The sequence below is a fragment of the Mya arenaria genome, chromosome 16 (assembly GCF_026914265.1).
Source record: "Mya arenaria isolate MELC-2E11 chromosome 16, ASM2691426v1".
Classification (NCBI taxonomy): domain Eukaryota; kingdom Metazoa; phylum Mollusca; class Bivalvia; order Myida; family Myidae; genus Mya; species Mya arenaria.
The window spans coordinates 44524710-44546805 of record NC_069137.1 but is presented as its reverse complement, the minus strand read 5'-3'; the positions used below and the strand labels follow the sequence as shown (position 1 = coordinate 44546805).

Sequence of the window (22096 nt, the reverse complement as noted above, 5' to 3'; positions counted from 1 at the left end):
AAACTAGGTCATTAGGTCAAATCATATGGAAATCTTGTTAGCACTCTAGAGATCACATTTATGACTGTATGATCATGAAACTTAGTCAGAATGCTTATATTGATTAGCTCTAGTCATGATTCGAATTTGGATCAGATGCGGTCAAAAACAAGGTCACCAGGTCAAATTTAATGAAAAGCTTGTTAACACTCTAGAGGTTACTTTTATAAATGTTTCTTTATGAAAGTTGGTCAGAATATTATTAATCTCTAAGTCAAGTTTAAATCTGGTTCATGTGAGATTAAAATCTAGGTCATTAGGTCAAATCATAGGAAAAGCTTGTTAGCACTTTAGAGGTCACATTTATGACTGTATGTCCATGAAACTTAGCCAAAATGTTTATATTGATTAGCTCTAGGCCAAATTTGAAGCTGGGTTATGTGCGGTCAAAAACTAGGTCACCAGGTCAAATAATAGGAAAAGTATTTTAACACTCTTGAGGCCACATTTATGATCATATGTTCATGGAACTTGATCAAAATGTTATTGTTTATGATCTTTATTGGATCAGGTGAGAGATTCAGGACCTTCAGGGCCCTCTTGTTAATGAAAAAAATCGATATTTTTAATGGCTAGTGAATAAATTCTGAAATGTGTGCATTCGAACGGTAATTTAAAATCATGTTTCATGGCTTTATGGTGTGCCGTAAATCGAATCGTATGAGCTACATAACAAAAGTAGACCAAATAATCAATCGCCAAGTACCATCGTATCCTATCAAAACTACATCGGTTAACCAGAGCCCGGGCCCGTTGCGGAAGCATGGAGACCCACTTAGAATATTGTTATCTGCCGGTAATAAGCATATTAAGTAATTTTGAATGTGTACTGCATGTCTAACTTAAAATTTCAGACATAAATGAGTGCCATGATAACGACGACATCTGTGGAAATGGAACCTGTATCGACGGCCCGGGCAACTATTCATGCAACTGTAAATCTGGGTTTGAGATATATGCAGACGGAATGATTGTTTCTTGCAAAGGTAGGTGCTTGAACATTGAGGAATAATATAACGGTTTATTCCAAAGGATAAATAAGATTTTTTTTATCCTGGCACCCGCATACAAATCGGTCCAATAACAATGTGCCGTGTATATTTTAGTGTATTAGGACAGTAGTCCATGTGATGTTTATTTACAGTCAGTTGGTCATGTAACAGCGAAACAGACTTTTTTATTTCAAAATGTCAAAAAAAAAAAAAGAGAAAAAGCACAAATAATGTTTCAGGATCTTATCAATAGTCCGCCAACAACCGACCTAAACAATCATGTTCATTTACCCTACCCGCAAATGCTGAAAATTGTGCGTCATTCAACGATAGTTAATTCCATTCCTGTGGTGAATGAAAATTTATCACTTACTACATAAATGAATTATTTTCCGGTGCAGTTCAGAACTTCGAACACTTTCAACATGAATTAAATCCATTTAACATGTGGCGATTGTTTGTAAACACAAGTAATCTTAAAGCATTATCTATGTACTGTTATCTCCGACTTGCGGAAAAATTGTTTCATCATCAGATAATGTTTGGTGACTGATCCATGTTTATGCACTATCAAAATCTATTTTATGTTTTGAATTGTTATTAACCTACGAAAATGCATTAACTTGACTATAAGCGTATTACAAAAATGTAAACAGTTTTGAGACCTATTTTGGCTATTTAAACATGTATACCGAGTGTGCCGACGTCAACAGGGAAAAACAGTTTTTCCCCTTATTTTTAAAGAAACTAATATTAATGTTATTTTTAGTGTTTAAATAACATATGACCCTCGCATTCGACTCATCCGATAAATAGTATTCTCTATAAAGGAAAATGATTACGGAAACCATTGTTGTGTCATAATCAGATTGAAAATGTGAAAATTGTCCTGTAATGTAGCTGTACATGCATTTATGCACACATGTACAATATAGTAACACCATTGCAACATGCTATTCGTGGAAAATTCGAGAGCAAAATTTCGAAAGAAATTCTCTTGTTTTTTGTCAAATGTTGCATTGTTTTTGTTTGTAATGCTCAATGTGATAAACTGCATGTGCTAATAACTGAATGCAAAATAGGGAATAAGTGCAAATACATGCCTGAATTTGTATTTAAGATCTGACCACCCAATGTCAAGAACATACTCCTAAAATATGTATCGGCTGCAAGGGTTGATAAGTAGAATTAAAAGAAAGAATTGTAAAAATAAAACAAAAAACATATTGGATAAATATTAGCAAAAAGACAAAAAAAAAAAAAACAGCAATCTGGATTGGCTTTTTTTAAACCTAAATTTGATTGGTTGTACGTTTTGTTGCAGGTTGCCAGATAACATTATAGTAAATACGTGTTCAGCATATTTCAAAATGCAGTTGATTGAATTAAAGTAATGTTATAGTTGTATTAAACTTTTTCCTGTAGATATCAATGAATGTAAAACACCAGGGTATGTGTGTGGAGACAACACTTCTGCAGTTTGTCAAAATCTTAATGGAACCTACAACTGTAACTGCAAAAATGGGTATTATGCTACGTTTTCAGGGGAAAAAATCACACTTTGTCAAGGTACAATGATTTCTGTTTGGTAAAAGATTTGACATTAGAAATGTAATATGAAGTGAACTGTCATCAATTCTGACGTCAGCTTATCTATGTTATACTCGTATATGATTTGTTTTCATTGCAAATTATTATTCTATACATGAAATTGATAGACGGAATGATTCATTGCTCCTTCATCTTCAAAAGTTGTGGCCAATGGACGGGGTTTTGACTGCCTTATGATTATTTTTAAACATATTTACATAAGATCACATTTATACCAATAACGATTGACGAAATTCCAAATACTTTTTTTTACTAATAGTCGTTTTCTGCATTGCCTTTTGAAAGTTCAGTAGTCTTGAAACTCATAAATCGAGTAACCAAATGACTACAATGTCACTCGTAATTCCATGGTACCTGAAGGGAGTAAAAGTAGCATCAACCAACAAAAGTATTGCATAGAAACAGATCGTAATTTACAGTATTTCTTTCACAGATATAGACGAGTGTCATAATACCTCCTACAAATTCGAGAACGCAGCCTGTGTGAATCTTGTTGGTGGTTATAATGCAAGCTGTTGGAATGGCTATAAGAATTCTTCTGCTTCTAATCAGTTTAATTTCATATGTGAAGGTAAAAGGAATTAGTAGTTCATATTGTATTAACTTGTATACATATTTATTATGTTTTATACATAAATATATTCATATAATACAAGTTAAATATTTCTGTAAAAAACTACAGAAACAAGCTCAGTAGCCAAGAGTTTAAACATAAACCCCGTTTAATGGCACAGGGTAAATGCCTAAGCGTAGAACACAAAAACAAAACGTCACAAACAAGAAAAAACAGCACAAAACTCCTCAAACAGCACAGTGCACATATTCTATATAAAAACTAGGTATATTTATCAAGGTTTGTTTAGTGCCGCCTTTGAACGGTCGCTAAAATGATAATTTACTGGGGGTTTAAACCAGTTTACGTGCACAAACCTCACTCTTATCCCAACAATCCTGAATAAAGTAAAAACGTAACAGGTGAATCTTATCAAAGTATGCATTTACTTGTGCAACGAAAACGAAAAGCGCAATGCCATGTTGAACATACTTTCAGTAGCATTAACTGCAATATATACAGTCCAAAATGTCATTCATATCAATAAAAAGCCCATTCAGGCTCTTTATTAATTATATGCCGCCAAGCCCATTATTTGAACATTCAAAATTTAACATTGTTTAGAGTCACGAGGTAAGAGCCCAAATGACAGGTAACAAGGCACTTAAAGTATAAACACCACACATAAGCACATAACACATGCTTCAAATGCATTTAAATAACTTTACCGATATATATTGTTAAGTTATAGAGTAGCAATATTTTGGAGAACAAAATGTGTAGCAATAAGTATTGAGTATTTTTTTTTAGAGTTGTCAAATGTTCAGTTACTAATGCCAATGGCCTGCTATCACGTATATTCTATTGGCTTCTATACAAACTTTTCTCTCAGTTTTGTGTAATGGCATTGTTATAATAATAATAAAAAAAAGTTGAATTCATGTTTCAGACATAAATGAATGCAAAACTCAAGAACATGTGTGCGGTGGAACTGAAATGGGAAACTGTACTAATACCAATGGCGGTTACACATGTCAATGTGCACAAGGGTATCAGAATAGTAACACGTCCAACAAAGTAACGCCGTGCAAAGGTATGTCTTTCGGTATCTGCAACAAGTTTTATAATAAAAATCCTATGGTGCAAACAACTGGTAAAAGGGAGGTTGCGAAATAAAGTCAAGGCAAACAAAGTAACACGGATGGTACGTCATGTTGTTTCGGTTAAAATGTTTATAGGTATACTCATACAGTTAAATTAACCGGTAAAAACAAAGTTGTACCTTGTGAACTGTTAGTCGTAAGATATCAGCAACAGGATACACAGTAATACTCCCTTAGTCCAAACAGTTGATGTTGATAAAGATGTTGCCAAAGGCTTTTTGCACGTGAACATGTGAATTAGTTTTCTGATCTTGTTTTACCCATAATCAGATTGAAAATGTTAAAATTGTCCTGTAATGTAGCTGTACATGCATTTATGCACACATGTACAATATAGTAACATATTGCAACATGCTATTCGTTGAAAATTCGAGAGCAAAATTTCGAAAGAAATGCTCTTGTTTTTTTGTTAAATGTTGCATTGTTTTTGTTTCCAATGCTCAATGTGATAAATTGCATGTGCTAATAACTGAATGCAAAATAGGGAATAAGTACAAATACATGCCTGAATTTGTATTTAAGATCTGACCACCCAATGTCAAGAACATACTCTTAAAATATGTATTGGCTGCAAGGGTTGATAAGTAAAATTAGAAGAAAGATTAAAAAAACCATATTGGATGAATATTATCAAGAAGACAAAAAAAAAAAACCAACAGCAACCCGGATTGGCTTTTTTTCAAACCTAAAATGGATTGGTTGTACGTTTTTGTTGCAGGCTGCCAGATAACATTATAGTAAATACGTGTTCAGCATATTTCAAAATTCAGTTGATTGAATTAAAGTAATGTTATAGTTGTATTAAACTTTTTCCTGTAGATATCGATGAATGTAACACAAAAGGGTATGTGTGTGGAGACAACACTTCTGCAGTTTGTCAAAATCGTAATGGAACCTACAACTGTAACTGCAAACATGGGTATTATGCTACGTTTTCAGGGGAAAAAATCACACTTTGTCAAGGTACAATGATTTCTGTTTGGTAAAAGATTTGACATTAGAAATGTAATATGAAGTGAACTGTCATCAATTCTGACGTCAGCTTATCTATGTAATACTCGTATATGATTTGTTTTCATTACAAATTATTATTCTATACATGAAATTGATAGACGGAATGATTCATTGCTCGTTCATCTTCAAAAGTTGTGGCCAGTGGACGGGGTTTTGACTGCCTTATGATTATTTTTAAACATATTTACACACAGTTATACCAACAACGATTTTGTATTACTGTTGACGAAATTCCAAATAAAATTATTGACTAATAATCATTTTCTGCATTGCCTTTTGAAAGTTCAGTAGTCTTGAAACTCATAAATCGAGTAACCAAATGATTACAATGTCACTCGTAATTCCATGGTACTTGAAGGGAGTAAAAGTAGCATCAACCAACAAAAGTAAGGCATAGAAACAGATCGTAATTTACAGTATTTCTTTCACAGATATAGACGAGTGTCATAATACCTCCTACAACTTCGAGAACGCAGCCTGTGTGAATCTTGTTGGTGGTTATTATGCAAGCTGTTGGAATGGCTATAAGAGTTCTTCTGCTTCTAGTCAGTTTAATTTCATATGTGAAGGTAAGAGGAATTAGTAGTTCATATTGTATTAACTTGTATACATATTTATTATGTTTTGTAAACAAATATATTCATATAATACAAGTTAAATATTTCTGTGAAAAACTACAGAACCAGGCTCAGTAGCCAAAAGTTTAAACATAAACCCCGTTTAATGGCACAGGGTAAAAGCCTAAGACATAGAACACAAAAACAAAACGTCACAAACAAGAAAAAACAGCACAAATCTCCTCAAACAGCACAGTGCACATATTCTATATAAAAACTAGGTATATTTATCAAGGTTTGTTTAGTGCCGCCTTTGAACGGTCGGTAAAATGTTAATTTACTGGGGGTTTAAACCAGTTTACGTGCACAAACCTCACTCTTATCCCAACAATCTTGAATAAAGTAAAAACGTAACAGGTAAATCTTATCAAAGTATGCATTTACTTGTGCAACGAAAACCGCAATGCCATGTTGAACATGCTTTCAGTAGCATTAACTGCAATATATACGGTCCAAAATGTCATTCATATCAATAAAAAGCCCATTACGGCTCTTTATTAATTATATGCCGTCAAGCCCATTATTTGAAAATTCAAAATTGAACATTGTTTAGAGTCACGAGGTAAGAGCCCAAATGACAGGTAAAAAGACACTTAAAGTATAAACACCACACATGCTTTAAATGCATTTAAATAACTTTACCGATATATATTGTTAATTTATATAGTAGCAATATTTTGGAGAACAAAATGTGTAGCAATAAGTATTGAGTATTTAATATGTTTTTGAGTTGTCACTGTCAATAAATGATACTGAAACAAAGTCCATTTTTTTCACCCAGACATAGACGAATGTGACACTGCTAGTGATTATGAATGCGGAAACAACGGCACAGGGAGTTGCGAAAACACTAATGGTTCTTACAAATGCACCTGCAGTGATGGGTTTCACGCAAATCGAACATCGGATAAAGTTACTCTCTGTATAGGTATGGTTATTTTTTAAAATGTATATAACTTTTGAAGATTAAACCCCATTAAACAATTACAAATTCACAAATGTATGTAAATTTCTTCAGTATTTTGTTGATTAATGTGTTGATGAATATAACGAAATTAGTATTTTTGTTTGACTATATAAACTTAATGTTTTAGAAGATCTCATGTTAAATTGATCATATGTAACACATACTAATACAAAAACAATTTAACTTAATTAAAAGTACATGTTTTATGTTTTGTGTGTATACTGCAGCGAGGCCTAAACTTATATAAATACATTACAAAAAGAGCATGATGGCATATACATATGTGTGTTCATGCTATTTTATCTAACATGTGTGTAAATAAAAAACCTTGTGAACATTCTTGTGTCAGATTGTGAGTTTGAATGAATGAATACATATTGGTATAATGCTATACTTTTGAATTGTTTATGCATTCATTTCTCTCTGAAATGTTAATGGTATTAATAATAACTAGTTCATGCTTCACCTATTTATTCTAGGCCAACAAGTACATATCTGGCTAGGCATTTATTTTTCTGTGATATGTTCATTGTATTGTACTTGATAGTAATGATAATAAGTTAGTGTTTCAATTATTTCATATCAGCCAGCAAGTAAATATCTTGTTTTCTTTGCAGATAAGGATGAATGTGCAGATCCAGACTACGTGTGTGGCAATTATCAAACTGGCAATTGCAGCAATACAATTGGAAGTTTTGAATGTACATGTCTTCCGGGTTTTACACAACACCGTTTATTGGACAGAATTATAATCTGTGAAGGTACTGAAACACCATGTTTTTAATCAGATGTCGACATTAAATATAACAGCGGCAATATAATTTCATTTGTATCTGTGTTTCCGTCTTAATCAATGCATGATTTAATGATAAAATATGGAAAACTGGACAGAGTTTTCGTTTAACTGAATCCGTATCATACAATCATACAATTATCTGTTGTGTGTTTACATAAGCAATTCGACGTGGTACAACGGATCAATCGATTGGCAGTCTATTTCATAATACCAAAACTAAAATGCATACGATAACCTTCATTATAGGATCAGAAATGAAAATGCTTCAAAAGTATTCCTAAAAAAATACTGCAGATATTATAATAACGCTTTAAATTGTTTATTAAAACTGAACAAAACATGTAAATTGCAGTGTCCTGACAAAATGTAATAGACACAAAATTGTACCGGTAACTTTGTTCTTCATATGAACTTATTTTTTTACAGCGTACGCTTATCGGGTTTCCTGTCAATTTATTTACTATAAACTGTGTAAATGTATCGTCATGCAATAACATATGGTATATACGGTCCGACCTAGCTTAATAAACACACGATTGCACATTTACGACAAATACGGTCACCGACATATCCGGATTACGACCTATCCGGTTAACGACAATTCTGAATAATGACAATTCTGATTGATGTCAAGTCTACTTAATATAAATTCGTGTCAGTATTTGAAATACTGTCAACATTGGGCAACTGATATATTATTAATTAAAGCCTTTTTGAAAAGTCAATAAAATTACAAAGTAAAAATAAAATCATTTCTTTAATACACTTTCGTAACTGTCTCTAAAATAATGCATTAAAGTCTCGAAAATAATGTGTTTTCAGTTTCTTCTTAAAAGTTTCTACAATTTCAGCATACTGAATGTTCTCATACGAAAATTGTATATAAAACAAGCAAGCATATTTCGAAAAAAACGTATCTTTGGTGTGAAATAAATATGAACTTTTAAAATAAATGAAAGACTATTAAAACATAAAAAAATATTGGGTTAGTCTATTTGATAATATACCGATGTCATTTGTTTAACCATGTAAAATTAAGAAAAAAGTAAACACTGCCTTTCAATAAAAACACATTAAAAAAAGTTCAGGACTTGACCGGTTGAAAATAACTATTCGAGTAACTTTGATTTTCCTTCCAACGTCATGACAAAGGCCTTTGTTCAATATCGCAAATAAGTATAATTAACAAAAAATATGATTTTGATGGTTTATTGAATTTATCAATGAAATAAAATTGATATTTTACTGTAAACAATCATTGATGTTTTTGTTTGTAAATCTTGTTAAGCTCTCAGTTCGAAATCAAACATCAGCGTGCACATGGCTTGAACATTATTTCAAAGACGTAACTCTTGAAATATTGCTCTTAGAGCCAAGTCGGTTAAAATATTGCGATATTTCATTGAAACAAAAATAGCATTTATCTTATCCAATGTTGTTATAATTGAATTATGAAAAAAGGTAATAAACGTTTACCAATATATTTTTCAGACTTGAATGAATGCGAAAACGATACCTACACGTGTGATGGAGCATGTAAAAACTCTCCAGGAGGATGGGACTGTAATTGCAACCACGGCTATACTAGAAACACCAGCCATGATGGTCTTCATAAGTCTTGCAGTGGTAGGCAATGATTTTTATATTTGGTTTTATAAATTAACAAAGTACTAGAAACGAAACTTTTAAAAAACTTGTATTGCCATTTGAAGGATAATACTTTTTATTTTCAAGTCGAGTGGTTTTCTGTTTATCCATTTAACAGTGCAACAATGTGTTGTTAACAAACATAATCCTAGCATTTGCCAGTTTTTAATTTCATCCCCGGTTAAACATAGTCATTTCATATGGCTATCCTTAAATCGAGCATCATTATATCTTAAAATCATTTTTACACACGGTCACGTTCGTCACATTCGTGTCAGTATCGAATATGATACATTGTCAACAATGTACGACTGATTTATCATTCATTAAGGCCTATTTGAAAATTAGATGAAATTACAAAATAAAAAGAATCAGTTCTTTAATACGTTTTAAAAACAGAAAGTAGCATCGGGTTTGTCTATTCGATAACATACCGATGTCATTTGTTTACCCACGTATTATTAAGAAAAAATAACACTGCCTTTCATTAAAAAACATAATAAAAGTTCAGTGCTAGACCGGTTGAAAGAAAGTATTCGAGTTACTTTGATTTTCCTTACAATGCCATGACAAAGGCCTTTGTTCAATATCGCAAATAAATATATTTAGCATAATTATATGATTTTGATGGTTAATTGAATTTATCAATGAAATAAAATTGATATTTTACTGTAAAAAACCATTGATGTTTTTGTTTGTAAATCGTTTTTAGCCCTCAGTTCTAAATCAAACATCAGCGTGCACATGGCTTGAAAATTATTTCAAAGACGCAACTCTTAAAATATTGCTCTTAGAGCCAAGTCGGTTAAAATATTGCGATATTTCATTGAAAGAAAAATAGCATTTATCTTATCCGATGTTGTTATAATTGAATTATGAAAAAAGGTAATATACGGTTACCAATATATGCTACCAATATATTTTTCAGACTTGAATGAATGCGAAAACCATACCTACACGTGTGATGGAGCATGTAAAAACTCACAAGGAGGATGGGACTGTTATTGCAAGCACGGCTATACTAATAACACCAGCCATGATGGTCTTCATAAGTTCTGCAGTGGTAGGCAATGATTTCGATTTTTAATTTTGTGAATTAACGAAGTACTAGAAACGAAACTTTAAAAAACTTTCATTGCCATTTGAAGGAAAATACTTTTATATTATTTGAGTGGTTTTCTATTTATCCATTTAATAGTGCAATAATGTGTTGTTAACAAACATAATCCTAGCATTTACCAGTTTTTTATTCATTTCTGGTTAAACATAGTCATTTCATATGACTATCCTTAAATCGAGCATCATTATATATTAAAATGATTTTTACAGACGGTCATTTTCGTCACATTCGTGTCAGTATCGAATTTGAAACATTGATATATTGTTCATTAAGACCTATTTGATAATTCAATAAAATTACAAAATAAAAAGAATCAGTTCTTTAATACAGAAAGTAGCATCGGGTTTGACTATTCGATAACATACCGATGTCATTTGTTTAACCGCGTATTATTAAGAAAAAATAAAGACAACCTTTCAATATAAATACATAATAAAAGTTATAATTGATATATTTAATAAAAAAAATATGACTTTTGATGGATTATTGATATTTATCAATGAAATAGAATTGATATTTTTTTGTAAATCTTATTTAGTTCTCAGTTCTAAATCATACATCAGCGCGCACTGAAGCTTGATATGACTTCATAGAAAAAGTAATAACGTTAAAGTAAGGCACTACTTTGGCCTGTGTATTTCCCTCTATTTACGAAGACGTCAGTAACGAGGCTTACCCCAAAACATTAAATGCAAGAACACTTTAAATTTGAAGTGCACTGGTTACTTCACCATTTTTCGCATTTCAATCAATGCGCACTTAACATTGTAATCAACCATTGATTGAAATGCGAAAAATGTTGAAGTAACCAGTGATCTTCAAATTTAAATTATCCCGCCTTATTTCAGATATTAATGAGTGCGAGTCTGTACATTCATGGCATTGTGACGACCCACAGCAGACGTGTTTAAATACAGAGGGAAGCTATCAGTGTGTCTGTCCGTCTGGGTATACAATGTCAGCGGATGGCTCTTCGTGCGAAATAAAACGTAAGTATAATGCATATTTGGAAGTGATTACTCAGAGTTACATGCATTTCTTTTGTTTTCCTTAAATCTGCATTCTCACAGATTTACCGTTTTGACAATATTTCTTTGTCTTGAAATGAGCCAAATTTTAGGTAAATATCAGCAAACCAGTGATGCAAGACTGCTGACAAAAGATTAGATCGCAAATATTCATATTTCCGTTCGAAAATTAATGTATTGTGGCTAACGGCGTTACTAACGGTTAAAGAAAAATGCATAAAACAACATATTTTTTTACTTAAATATGAAAATCTGCTATCAACGTTTTTGTCAGCAGTCTTATATCACTGTTGTCCATGCATTTTTGCATGTTTGGCTCGCCCAAAGACAAAAAAATAAAAAAAAGTTGAAAAAAGGTTCAATCTGTGAGAGTGCAGCTTTAAGTCGATTTCTAAAAAAAACATGTTTAAATTAAAAGAGATGTATAAGTGTATTTCACAATAAAACATGTAGTGTAAACAACCTCTGTGTATTGATCTTGATCTCATTGCCTAATTGTCTTATCAAGTCTCTGATCTGAGTATCCTGCTGTGCAGTTTTATTATAGAAATGGACCCTAAATGGCCCTGAACGAATAAACAGGAAATTGCCCCCTACTGTGACATCAATCTGTGAAAGTGCAGCTTTAAAGCCACACTCTTATTCAAAATCAATACATACACATGTATAACAAACATAAATTTTAAGTGATAAACTTTAACTACTTACTAAATAATTCATTTATGGAAAATATTAATTACTGATAACAAGATTATAACAGTGTATGTAAAAGCTTAAAACCCCAAAATATTTAATGATTGGTGAATGCTGAAAGATTTACTGTGTCTCATAAGGTAGAAATTACATGTTTTCTGCACAATTCTTTCAAATTAAACTCGGAATCCTTTGTAAGAACCATTGTTTTCCACATTTAATCATCCTTTCTGGTATATTTAAACAATTGTATTAATTGTGTCAAATCTTATTTGGGAGTAATAAAAAATATATATAAATATGTATAAAAAATAACCCCCAAAATAACAATAAAAGTAGATAAAAAATATAGCGATATGTGTCACTATTTACGTCAAATGAATTTAATAGGGGCTATGCCAAAATGCGTCGGTAAAAATATAGAAAAATGAATCTTTTAAGGCTCGGTGTAAAAATTATGTCGAATGTGTATCTACCAGTTACTGTTATGTCTTTGTTTATAAATGTACGTAAAAGAACTCAATTTCAAAAGCTTTAAGAAATTCATTTGCCAAATTGCAATCTTCGAACGAGTCCCTTTTAATTTAGCTATGATGTTTTGTTATTTGATAATACAGTAAACACCCTATTTGCGACCACCCAGTTTTCACGACCAACCCGCTTATAAGATCGAACTTTTTTAGACACGATATTTTTCCTCTATGATTCAATGGTCGTAAACCCCGAAATAAAGGGCATCCCGTTATTCAGCAATACGACCACTTAATCCAGTCCCTTTTAATTAATCAAATGTTAATTTAATCCGTTAACGCGACCGCAGCCAGTTTGTTGATAGGTACTACATGTAGTTTGATTTATGTTTTGTTTAGAAAACTTGCACACCGACTGTCATGATGAGGCTTCGTTCGACTGTGCAACGGGTGACAAGTTGTTCGAGATCTGCAAAAATGTTGAAAACGCCAGAAAAGTTTGTCCGAGATATTGCGGCCTCTGCCAAGACGGTATGATTTTGTAACGCGGGAAACTTATATAATGCCATTTGTGTATGTTCCTCAGTCTCATACCACAGTTTAATATCGTTTGTAGTTAATACTTTAAAAACAAATACGAATAATTAGTTTAACAATTTTCAAAATTATTTTAAAATACATTCAATACATAAATATAGTTGTTGTTTTAGACAAATTTTGCACATTAAGAAAACAGTTTCGGATAATTTTCTGTGATAAATATAAAGTATTATTTATGTTTTTAACGGACACTGTCAACGCAACTAAGATGATGGTATTTCATATAAATCCTATTTTTAGAACGTTGTAAAAGGCATCTTTGTTAATTTTAAACGTGTTTTTTTAACATGTGATGTAATCTTTAAAAAAGAAAGCATAGCTTTAGCTGTTAACTAAATATTGCAATATTTCAAATCATCAAAGCGTCCGTTAAACTCTTAGTATCAAAAATGTGACAATTAACAACGATGCCGTTAACAACGTTGTTATAGGCCTATTTATATCCTTTTATAAGTGACCTGCTGTGCAGTTTTGGATATTTTATTATAGAAATGGACTCTTAATGGCCCTGAGAAAATAACCAAATAATCAGGCAATTGGCCCATACTGTGACATCAGTGCAATTAGCAGGAGATGCACAGCAGGGAATTATCATGTCAAACATTCCTTAAACTAGGCCTTTAACTTAAACAATGTTTTAAACAATCGACCCATTGTGTTACGTTTATATTATAATTTCTAACCAGTGAGCGATGGATGGGAACAGTGGTTACCATGGGGACCATGTTCTGTGTCATGTGACGTAGGAATGCAGACACGGACCAGGTCTTGTTCCAAAAGAGATGTCCACGGTGACCGTTGTATAGGCGATGCACATGAATATAGACTTTGCCAGGGAAACCCTTGTGTTTGTATGTAAACGTTAAACTTCCGTCAGAAGTTACTATAAACGATATCACACATGTGTTATAATACGTCGCAATAATGCACCAGTCATTTGTAACCACGCCCTCCATCTCCCCCCCCCCCCCCCCCCCCAGGTCCGTGGAATAGCGGGGACTTTGACTTTCGGTCCAGCCAAGCCAGGGCAAAATCTCCGTCCTGCCGGAACGATCTGCTGGTAAAAAAACCCGCCAAATTCCCCCGCACCAAGGGACCCTATATAAGGCCAATTTCCCTGCTATATTTGGAGTGAGAACAAAACAACCGCAGACACCCGCCACTGCGGGGCCACCAGGAAGGTAAAAACACGGCCCATTTCCCCGGCTATCCCCGGTATACCCCCGGACTTGGGGGCCGTGGTTACAATTGACTGGTGCATAACAGAAATGATTTAACATATTCAAACTACATTGTATGTTAATGTACGAACAAAGAAGTAATTAATCAGGTCCAGGTGTATCTTTTTTCAGAAGGGCCAAATTACTAACTGAAACTTGATTTTACAGATCCAAATGGGTTAATCTGCCTTACTACCTTTAAAACTTAACATCACATCAAAATAGTGTTCTTGAGCTCGGCCAAAACATTTTCGAAAAAACTATAGGGTAATAGTCTAAAGTGTCTTATTCCATTTAGCTTAATTTCAAACTTTTCTTTGATATCTTAAATCGTTGAAAATGTTTTACGACAATCACGATTAACTATTTATATTAAGTAAAACTAGTCCTAAAGCTGCACTCTCACAGATTTACCTTTTTTAAAACTTTTTTTTTATTTTTTGTCTTGGAAAGAGCATTTTTTTAGGTAAATATCTTCAAACCAATGATATAAGATTGCTGACAAAAATCAGATCGTAGATATTCATACTTCCGTTCGAAAATTAATGTTTTATGGCTTAAACCATTACTTACGGTTTAAGAAAAATGCATAAAACATTGTCGCAAAATATTGCTCGTTCAAAGACAAAAAAATAAAAAAGTGTCAAAACGTTCAATCTGTGAGAGTGCAGCTTTAAGTGAGAATTGTACAATAGAAAACATACTAAAGCTTGTTACGCTTAACTTTCTTAAAGATAAGGGACTGGTTGCTTATGTTGCTGTCACCTTGTTACTGTACGATATCCACTTTATTTTAACCACTTTAAGATATTGATTGCTCTGACCTGCTTACATCCGGGAAACAGAACACTTCCGGTGTATACATGATCACTACACGGAGAACAAGGGCCAAGATTATGGTCTACTGTGACATGGAAACGTCCGGCGGTGGATGGACGGTACGGTTATTATCGATTTTACACATAATTCATAGATTAGGAGGTTTCGTATGGGGTGATTCGAGCGGTGTTTCTTAAAAAAAAAAAAACTTAATGCCAATTGGTGACATGGAAACGTCCGGTGGTGGATGAAAGGTATGGTTATTATTGCTTTTACACATAATTCCTAGATAGATGAGGAGGTGTCGTATGGTAATATATGAGCGATGTTTCTTTAAAAAAAAGCCAATTGGTGATGGGTTTTTAAAAAAAGAAAAGAAATTAGATCATGCCATCAAAGCTTTACGCCTTGGCAAATATAATATAATATAAAATACATTATTAGTTAAATTAGAATAATAGTATAATTTACACTCTCATTTAATTTGGGAGTCTTCTTAAATCTGCACAAATTGACTTTTCATTTTATTTTGTCTCAGAATTAGCTGATTTTGACGTCAATGCCTGAAATTGAATCATATAAGATAACACACAATATAAAGTATCTCTTTTTTTGGAAAACATTTCTTAAAGCGTTACTTACGTATTAAGTCATAAGATATCACTTTTCAAAAGTCAATATGAAAAAATGGGATCTAATATACTGCGTACAGTTTTATATCACTAGTGTACATACATTTACGCAAACATACGGCTTTTTCCAACTCATAAAATAAAATAAAAATGTCAAAACGGTCAATCTGTGAGAGTGTAGCCTGAAAATTGTAAAATACGTCCAGTTCCATACCTTATATTGTGTGTTGGTCTTGCGTCGCTCCAGTGGCCATAATTACGAACACTCTTAAGGCGGTGTTAAGACTCAAGACTCAGACCTATAAATCTTCATTTCATTGAAACTTTCCTTCTAGATGAGTATTAAAGATGAAAATTCGTAAATGACATTGTATAGTTGTTATTGAATTAAAACGATTTTTTGTACTTTAAGGCCTAGTTTAAGTCTTCTATTAGTCAATCCCCCCCCCCCCAAAAAAAAAAAATGTGTACAGTACACAACCTCTATGTATTGATCTTAATCTACTAGCCTTGATCCCTTATTTCAGATCTCCGATCTGAGTATTCTGCTGTGCTGTTTTGGAGGTTTAATTGTAGAAATGGACCCTAAATTGACCTGACCCAATAAGCGAATACATAGTAAATTGGCCCCTACTATGACACCAGTGCAAAAAGCAGGAGATGCACAGCAGGGGATACTCATGCCTTACATATTTTTAACTAGGCCTTTTAATAAAATAGGTTTATTGAGTCTTAACTCGGACTAGAGACTGGTCGTAATATTTGGACCTGATGTTTGTATATCATATTCTTGTTGTAGGTTTTTCAACGGCGATTAGACGGCTCTGAGGATTTCAACAGGAATTTCGAAGAATATGAGTATGGTTTTGGACGAGCTTATGGCGAATTCTGGTTAGGTAGTGTTTCTTTCTCTTTCGAGGATAGTTTCTCGGCGCGAATATGCGAACGAAATTATAAATATATTATCGCACAAATGTTAGCTTGTGTACTCCGCTTGCTAGTCAACTTGACATTGGCGCAAGTACTATCGAGTCAAAATCTTCCAACTTTTCAATATTTCGTTGGAAGTTTAAATTCCTGACCAATTTAAATTTAAAGTTTGATTTCAAGTTGTCCTTCCCCCGGTTAGTTGACAATTTCTTGACTTAAATAAGATTCCGTATTTTTCACGAAAAAGCTCAGAATGCAGTTCCCTCATAATTTATTGACAAAGCTAATTTGATGCGCGTGTGGTCTGTCTGTTGTGTTTTATACTTTTGGCTATCTTGTTTTGATTCCTTATCATGTGCTTCTAAACAGGGTATTTAGGCTTGAGCGGGAGCTCAATACTTTTGTAATAGACCTCAAAAATTCAACGGAGTATATGTGGAGTTAAAAATCAAACTAGAATGCACCAGGTCTCAATGAAAATCAATTCGTAAAACATACCTGGAATAATGTTTTGTTTATAAACTAAGTTTAGTTAAAAGTAAGTGTGCTATAGTTTGCGTAAATTACTAGTTTACACACATATATAACACAGATATGAAAGTAAAAACACTTATAAACTGGGTTTGATTTCATTGGAACAAGATTAAACAATACTTTAGAAAATAAGGTAATACAGGGGAGGGAACTCAATATAATATATAATACACACATACGTAATAGCAATTTACTCCGTTCTGTACTGCTCTTGCAGTGAAATTAGTTTAATGTGCAATGCTTCTTCAGGTCTGCGCCTTGTTCGCGAGATGGTTGGCACGGGAATGTACGAGCTTCGCATTGACGTTGAAACCGCGAATGGGACAACCGGATATGACGTTTATGAGCAATTTAGCGTCTCTGATCGTCCTTTCTATACCCTGAGTGTTGGCAATCGAACAATGTCTCTCGGAAGTATGTAAATTACGGCGTCTTAGATACAATAGCTTATATAAAAATATATTTTTGACATGTACTATATGTATCATGATGTTATAATTGTGTATTGGTTTTTAATACAAATATTTCGCATGCTCGCATTAAATAATTGAACACTTAACAACTTTAGTACAAATGCACGACTCAAGCACTCAAACGGTACCATTTGTGAACTCAAATGTTCAACCAAGAAGTTATAAGGTGTTCCAAATACAATTTGTCAAAACGGCAAAACACATTCCGGTTATAAAATTATCAATCTGGTCACATTGAAACCAGCTCTTTATTTATTCCAGTGTCACCAGCAATATCGATGGCAGATGTAAACAAAGAAAACGGCAGTTCTTTTTCAACCAAGGACATTGACCGTGACCAAAACCAATTTAGCAGTTGTGCTAGTTCCCATCAAGGCGGCTGGTGGTATAACAACTGTTACTCGAAGAACCTCAACGGAAAATACGTCGAACCTGGCACGAAAGGAATGCACGAGGGCATAATCGATTTGAGCTTCGAGCGCGCTGATGGTGAAAGTCTGAAAAAGACGAAAATGATGATTCGTCGGTCTTTTTAACGCTATGACTCACCGTTTGTGTTTTATTCGAGATATGAGAGTCATTTGTGAATTGATCGAGTAATGGTCGGAATATGACAACCGTTGGGGTTTTTGGCAGGGATATGGTGTAGGATTGTTTATATATATCGCATAATATATCGTGCATAATAATTATTGTAACAATAATATAAAATAAGAATGATACTACTACTACTACTACTACTACTGCTGCTGCTGCTGCTGCTGCTGCTGCTGCTGCTGCTGCTGCTGCTGCTGCTGCTGCTGCTGCTGCTGCTGCTGCTACTACTACTACTACTACTACTACTACTACTACTACTACTACTACTACTGTAAATAATAATAATGATAATAATAATAATAATAATAATAATAATAATAATAATAATAATAATAATAATAATGATAATGGTAAATTTATAATAATGATAACAAAAATAAAAATATTGAAAATAAAAGTATAATAATTATTATAATAATAATAATAATAATAATAATAATAATAATAATAATAATAACAATAATAATAATAAATGTAATAATATTAATTAATTAAATTTATATTGGGTATGATTAAATCTTAAAATGCAGGTAAATTGTTTATTTTATGTTTGTACCAATCTTCTATTGTTGAAAAAAGTCGTGTGTTTATTGTAATTATTTTTTTTTTATCAAATTGAAATATATGAACATGTGTCAATTGCTGATAACAATGACTTCGATATGAATATTATTGTATATTGGAGAGAACCTAACTATGATTCATTTATTTGTAAGTCTATTTGAAGATATTGTCACTGATATATATGATGCTGTTGTCCACTATGTTATACTGAAGCAACATAATTTATTATATTTAATTTAAAGTATTGTATGATTTTAGATCAAAAGCTCTTAATAAACACAGTTTTAAATTATTCGGCTTGTATTTCTCATTTTCTGATACCCTGCCTTTCCTGACATATGTGTTGTAGCTACTTGTATTAAAAATACTTCATTTAAACGATAGATTTGGATAAACTAATGTAACTTATTTAGTCGACTTTTTAATGGTCATCACATTGTAATTACCTCCCTTGTTGAAGACTGTCGTCTGTAGCATCATGGAAATGTTGTATTGTGGCAACATTTAGAACGCTTATTAATTATTTCTCGCTTCAAATGTCACCATTAAACAGTTTTCACGCACCTTTCAAGAAATAATGCATCACTCTCCTCAGAACTATTTAAAGACCGATTTGACTATTACCATTATCTGAATCACTGCGCGCATATCCATGACTACAACGAACTATCTCTTAACCATACGCGATTATTTCCACTAAGCACAAACGAGTTCCAGCAAAAATACATTTTTACTTAAGAGAAAAAGCATCTACCATAGCCGCTCGTGTAAGATAGGTGCACTCCGACCCTCGTTTCTGCAAAACACCCTACACTCGGGTCGGAATAAGCCGGCCATGGAAGATACCTATTATCTAAGGTCGGAGAAATATATGTAACAAATATTTCTCCAGTCTTTGCTTTCTCAAAATCCACACTGTATTACCTCCATTACATTACAGAAATCACTGCCACCAAGCAAATCACGTGACCGGTATTCATAGCGGTAAAATAGTAAATTATCTTCAATTTTTAATATCTTTTTGTATGTTACTCAATGCATCTCGATAAAAGAGAACTTTCATAAAAACTTTCAACGAAAAGAAGGACAAATGATATACAGTTTATATACTTAGTAGCTGAAATCCAGCTATACTCACTCATGGTGGCAGATATTCATTCGGAACACCTCGGCCATTTTCAATCAAAAACAACTTCGGGTGTAATTGGATGGTTTTACAGTGACAGAAATTTAACATTTAACTACGCTGCAAGTAAATCGCGTAGTAATTTTAATTAGCAGTTAAAGTTAATGACTTTATTCTTGGGAATTTAAATTATTTATGCAATAATACACTTTACTGGCAATCAAATTTATACTTAGTAATACAGAATGCACGCTAATCACAATAATACTAGTATTTGTAATTTTAAGAACTACTTCTACTGATAAACCGGCATTAATCCGAGGTTGTTCGGAAAATGGCCGAAGTGTTCCGAAAGGTGGTGGTCAGGGGAGGTCACTGCGTATTAGACTGTGCATTGTCGTTGCTCTATGGGTGACAAATGAATTTAATCTTCACGTGATTTGAATGACTTGCAATATATTATTGAACAAAATTTCTATCATTCCTTATTTGATACTAATTATGTATAAATTATTAATTATATGATCTTATTTTAACAGAAATTATTAGTTTTACGGGACATATCTGTTTGCTTAAATTTTCCTATATTTGACCACCGCTGTTTCTTAGCCAGTGGACAAAAGGCCGTTATTTGAAATGAACAAACAGTTCGGGTTAAAGTATAGGTAAATTAGTCGTCAATGAAATTCTTAGGTTTGAACAAAATTCCCATTTATACATTTATATAACTCGGATCTTTTATAATGAACTTCATGTGTTGCAGTTACTTTCTAAAACATATTTCGTCCGTTATTCGAAGCTCCAAGATAAACCGTGTGAATTAGAAAAGAACAGAACAGGCTATTTATTTTTGACATTACAAGCTCATCGCTCTGTACAATAATAGACATGAGATTGCAGCTGTTGTCATTTAAATTGCACTGGTTATAACACATTTATATTACTACTGTGAACAAGAATGGCGGGGAATGTTCAAAATCCAGGGATAGCAGGCGGTATGTAAAATTTACGTTTGAGTGTTTAGGTAATACATTCGAAACTCGCTATATCGAACTCTGTTTTCTCGATGTTTTTGTTATGTCGAACTTTTTTTTGGAACGTTTTGGGTAAAGTCAAACATGTTTCTTATTCGGTTATTTCGGATTGCGTTATTTCGAAGTATTTCAGAAGTTCCTAACGACTTCGACATCGCGAGTTTTGACTGTATGACATGAATTAAAATCTTTATGATTAAGAATGGATATACTGAGCTTAGAGAACGGGCCCTTTGTAATCTTTAAGATTTTAATTCATGTCATCTTTTTTTTCTTTAGACTACAACCTCATTGGCTTACACATTGTCCACGCAAAATCTGACGCAGAGATTGTGTATCGGTTGAGTGGCAGTGGACGGATCTTTAAGCACCTGCGAAAGTTGACATTTTTAATGATTAAGTCTAGTACTTGATTGATCGACTTTCTGCATTTTATTGGCTGTCAATGTAGGTTGTATTCTAAATTTGATTACAATGCGTAAACTATTTTTACGCTTTTCGGCAGTAATTGGAAAATGACGGAGGACTATATCCGTATTATTCAACGTTTGAAACAATGGATTTGTTTATCATTTCAAAACATAATAAAACTATTATAACAATGCTTTGAAATAAGAACAAACGTAATGTTATATAAAATAGCCCATTTATATGATTACACCATTTGGATATAACAATGGTGACCTAGGGCGTTTTTGTTGATACCAAGCCAGTTTCAGTTTTGGTTTCAATGGTTTCAGCAGTTACGAAACCGGTTTTGATAGTTTTGCTTGAAGAAACAAATGCATGGTTTTGTGTACCTTTTAAACAATATGGCTGAGCTACTGTAGCTACTGAGCTACACAATTACTAATCTA

The 22096-nt window shown here is 32.9% G+C and overlaps 2 protein-coding genes across 4 annotated transcripts in view; both read left to right on the top strand.

Annotated features, from left to right (window-relative positions):
* Positions 1–2375, top strand: part of LOC128221684 (fibrillin-1-like) — a 48012-nt gene extending 45637 nt beyond the window's left edge. The window contains exons 32-33 of the mRNA XM_052930285.1: positions 894–1025; positions 2356–2375. Coding sequence (XP_052786245.1) covers positions 894–1025; positions 2356–2375 — 152 coding nt within the window. The remainder of the gene's footprint in view (positions 1–893; positions 1026–2355) is intronic.
* Positions 2376–2460: 85 nt separating this feature from the next.
* LOC128222478 (fibrinogen C domain-containing protein 1-B-like) lies at positions 2461–18480 on the top strand. 3 transcript variants are annotated; one of them, XM_052931495.1, is made up of 14 exons: positions 4152–4288; positions 5178–5321; positions 5804–5941; positions 6771–6917; positions 7574–7717; positions 9244–9378; positions 10328–10462; positions 11368–11508; positions 13110–13241; positions 13997–14161; positions 15338–15468; positions 16781–16877; positions 17695–17859; positions 18180–18480. In XM_052931495.1, exons 1-14 carry the CDS (start codon positions 4192–4194, stop codon positions 18452–18454), a joined length of 2046 nt encoding a protein of 681 aa, XP_052787455.1. In that variant the 5' UTR covers positions 4152–4191; the 3' UTR covers positions 18455–18480. The 3 variants fall into 3 exon arrangements, with proteins under 3 accessions (XP_052787457.1, XP_052787455.1, XP_052787456.1); XM_052931497.1 differs by lacking the exons at positions 4152–4288; positions 5178–5321; positions 5804–5941 and adding exons at positions 2461–2600; positions 3076–3213; XM_052931496.1 differs by lacking the exon at positions 10328–10462.
* The last annotated feature ends 3616 nt before the right edge of the window (positions 18481–22096 follow it).

What these genes read in the sequence shown, in the direction of transcription:
- LOC128222478 (XM_052931495.1), top strand. Translation starts at nt 4,192, where the DNA reads ATGGGAAACTGTACTAATACCAATGGCGGTTACACATGTCAATGTGCA. An exon ending in GTTTAATTTCATATGTGAAG is followed by an intron (nt 5,942 to 6,770) that starts GTAAGAGGAATT and finishes TTTTTCACCCAG; the next exon opens with ACATAGACGAATGTGACACT. An exon ending in CAGAATTATAATCTGTGAAG is followed by an intron (nt 7,718 to 9,243) that starts GTACTGAAACAC and finishes TATATTTTTCAG; the next exon opens with ACTTGAATGAATGCGAAAAC.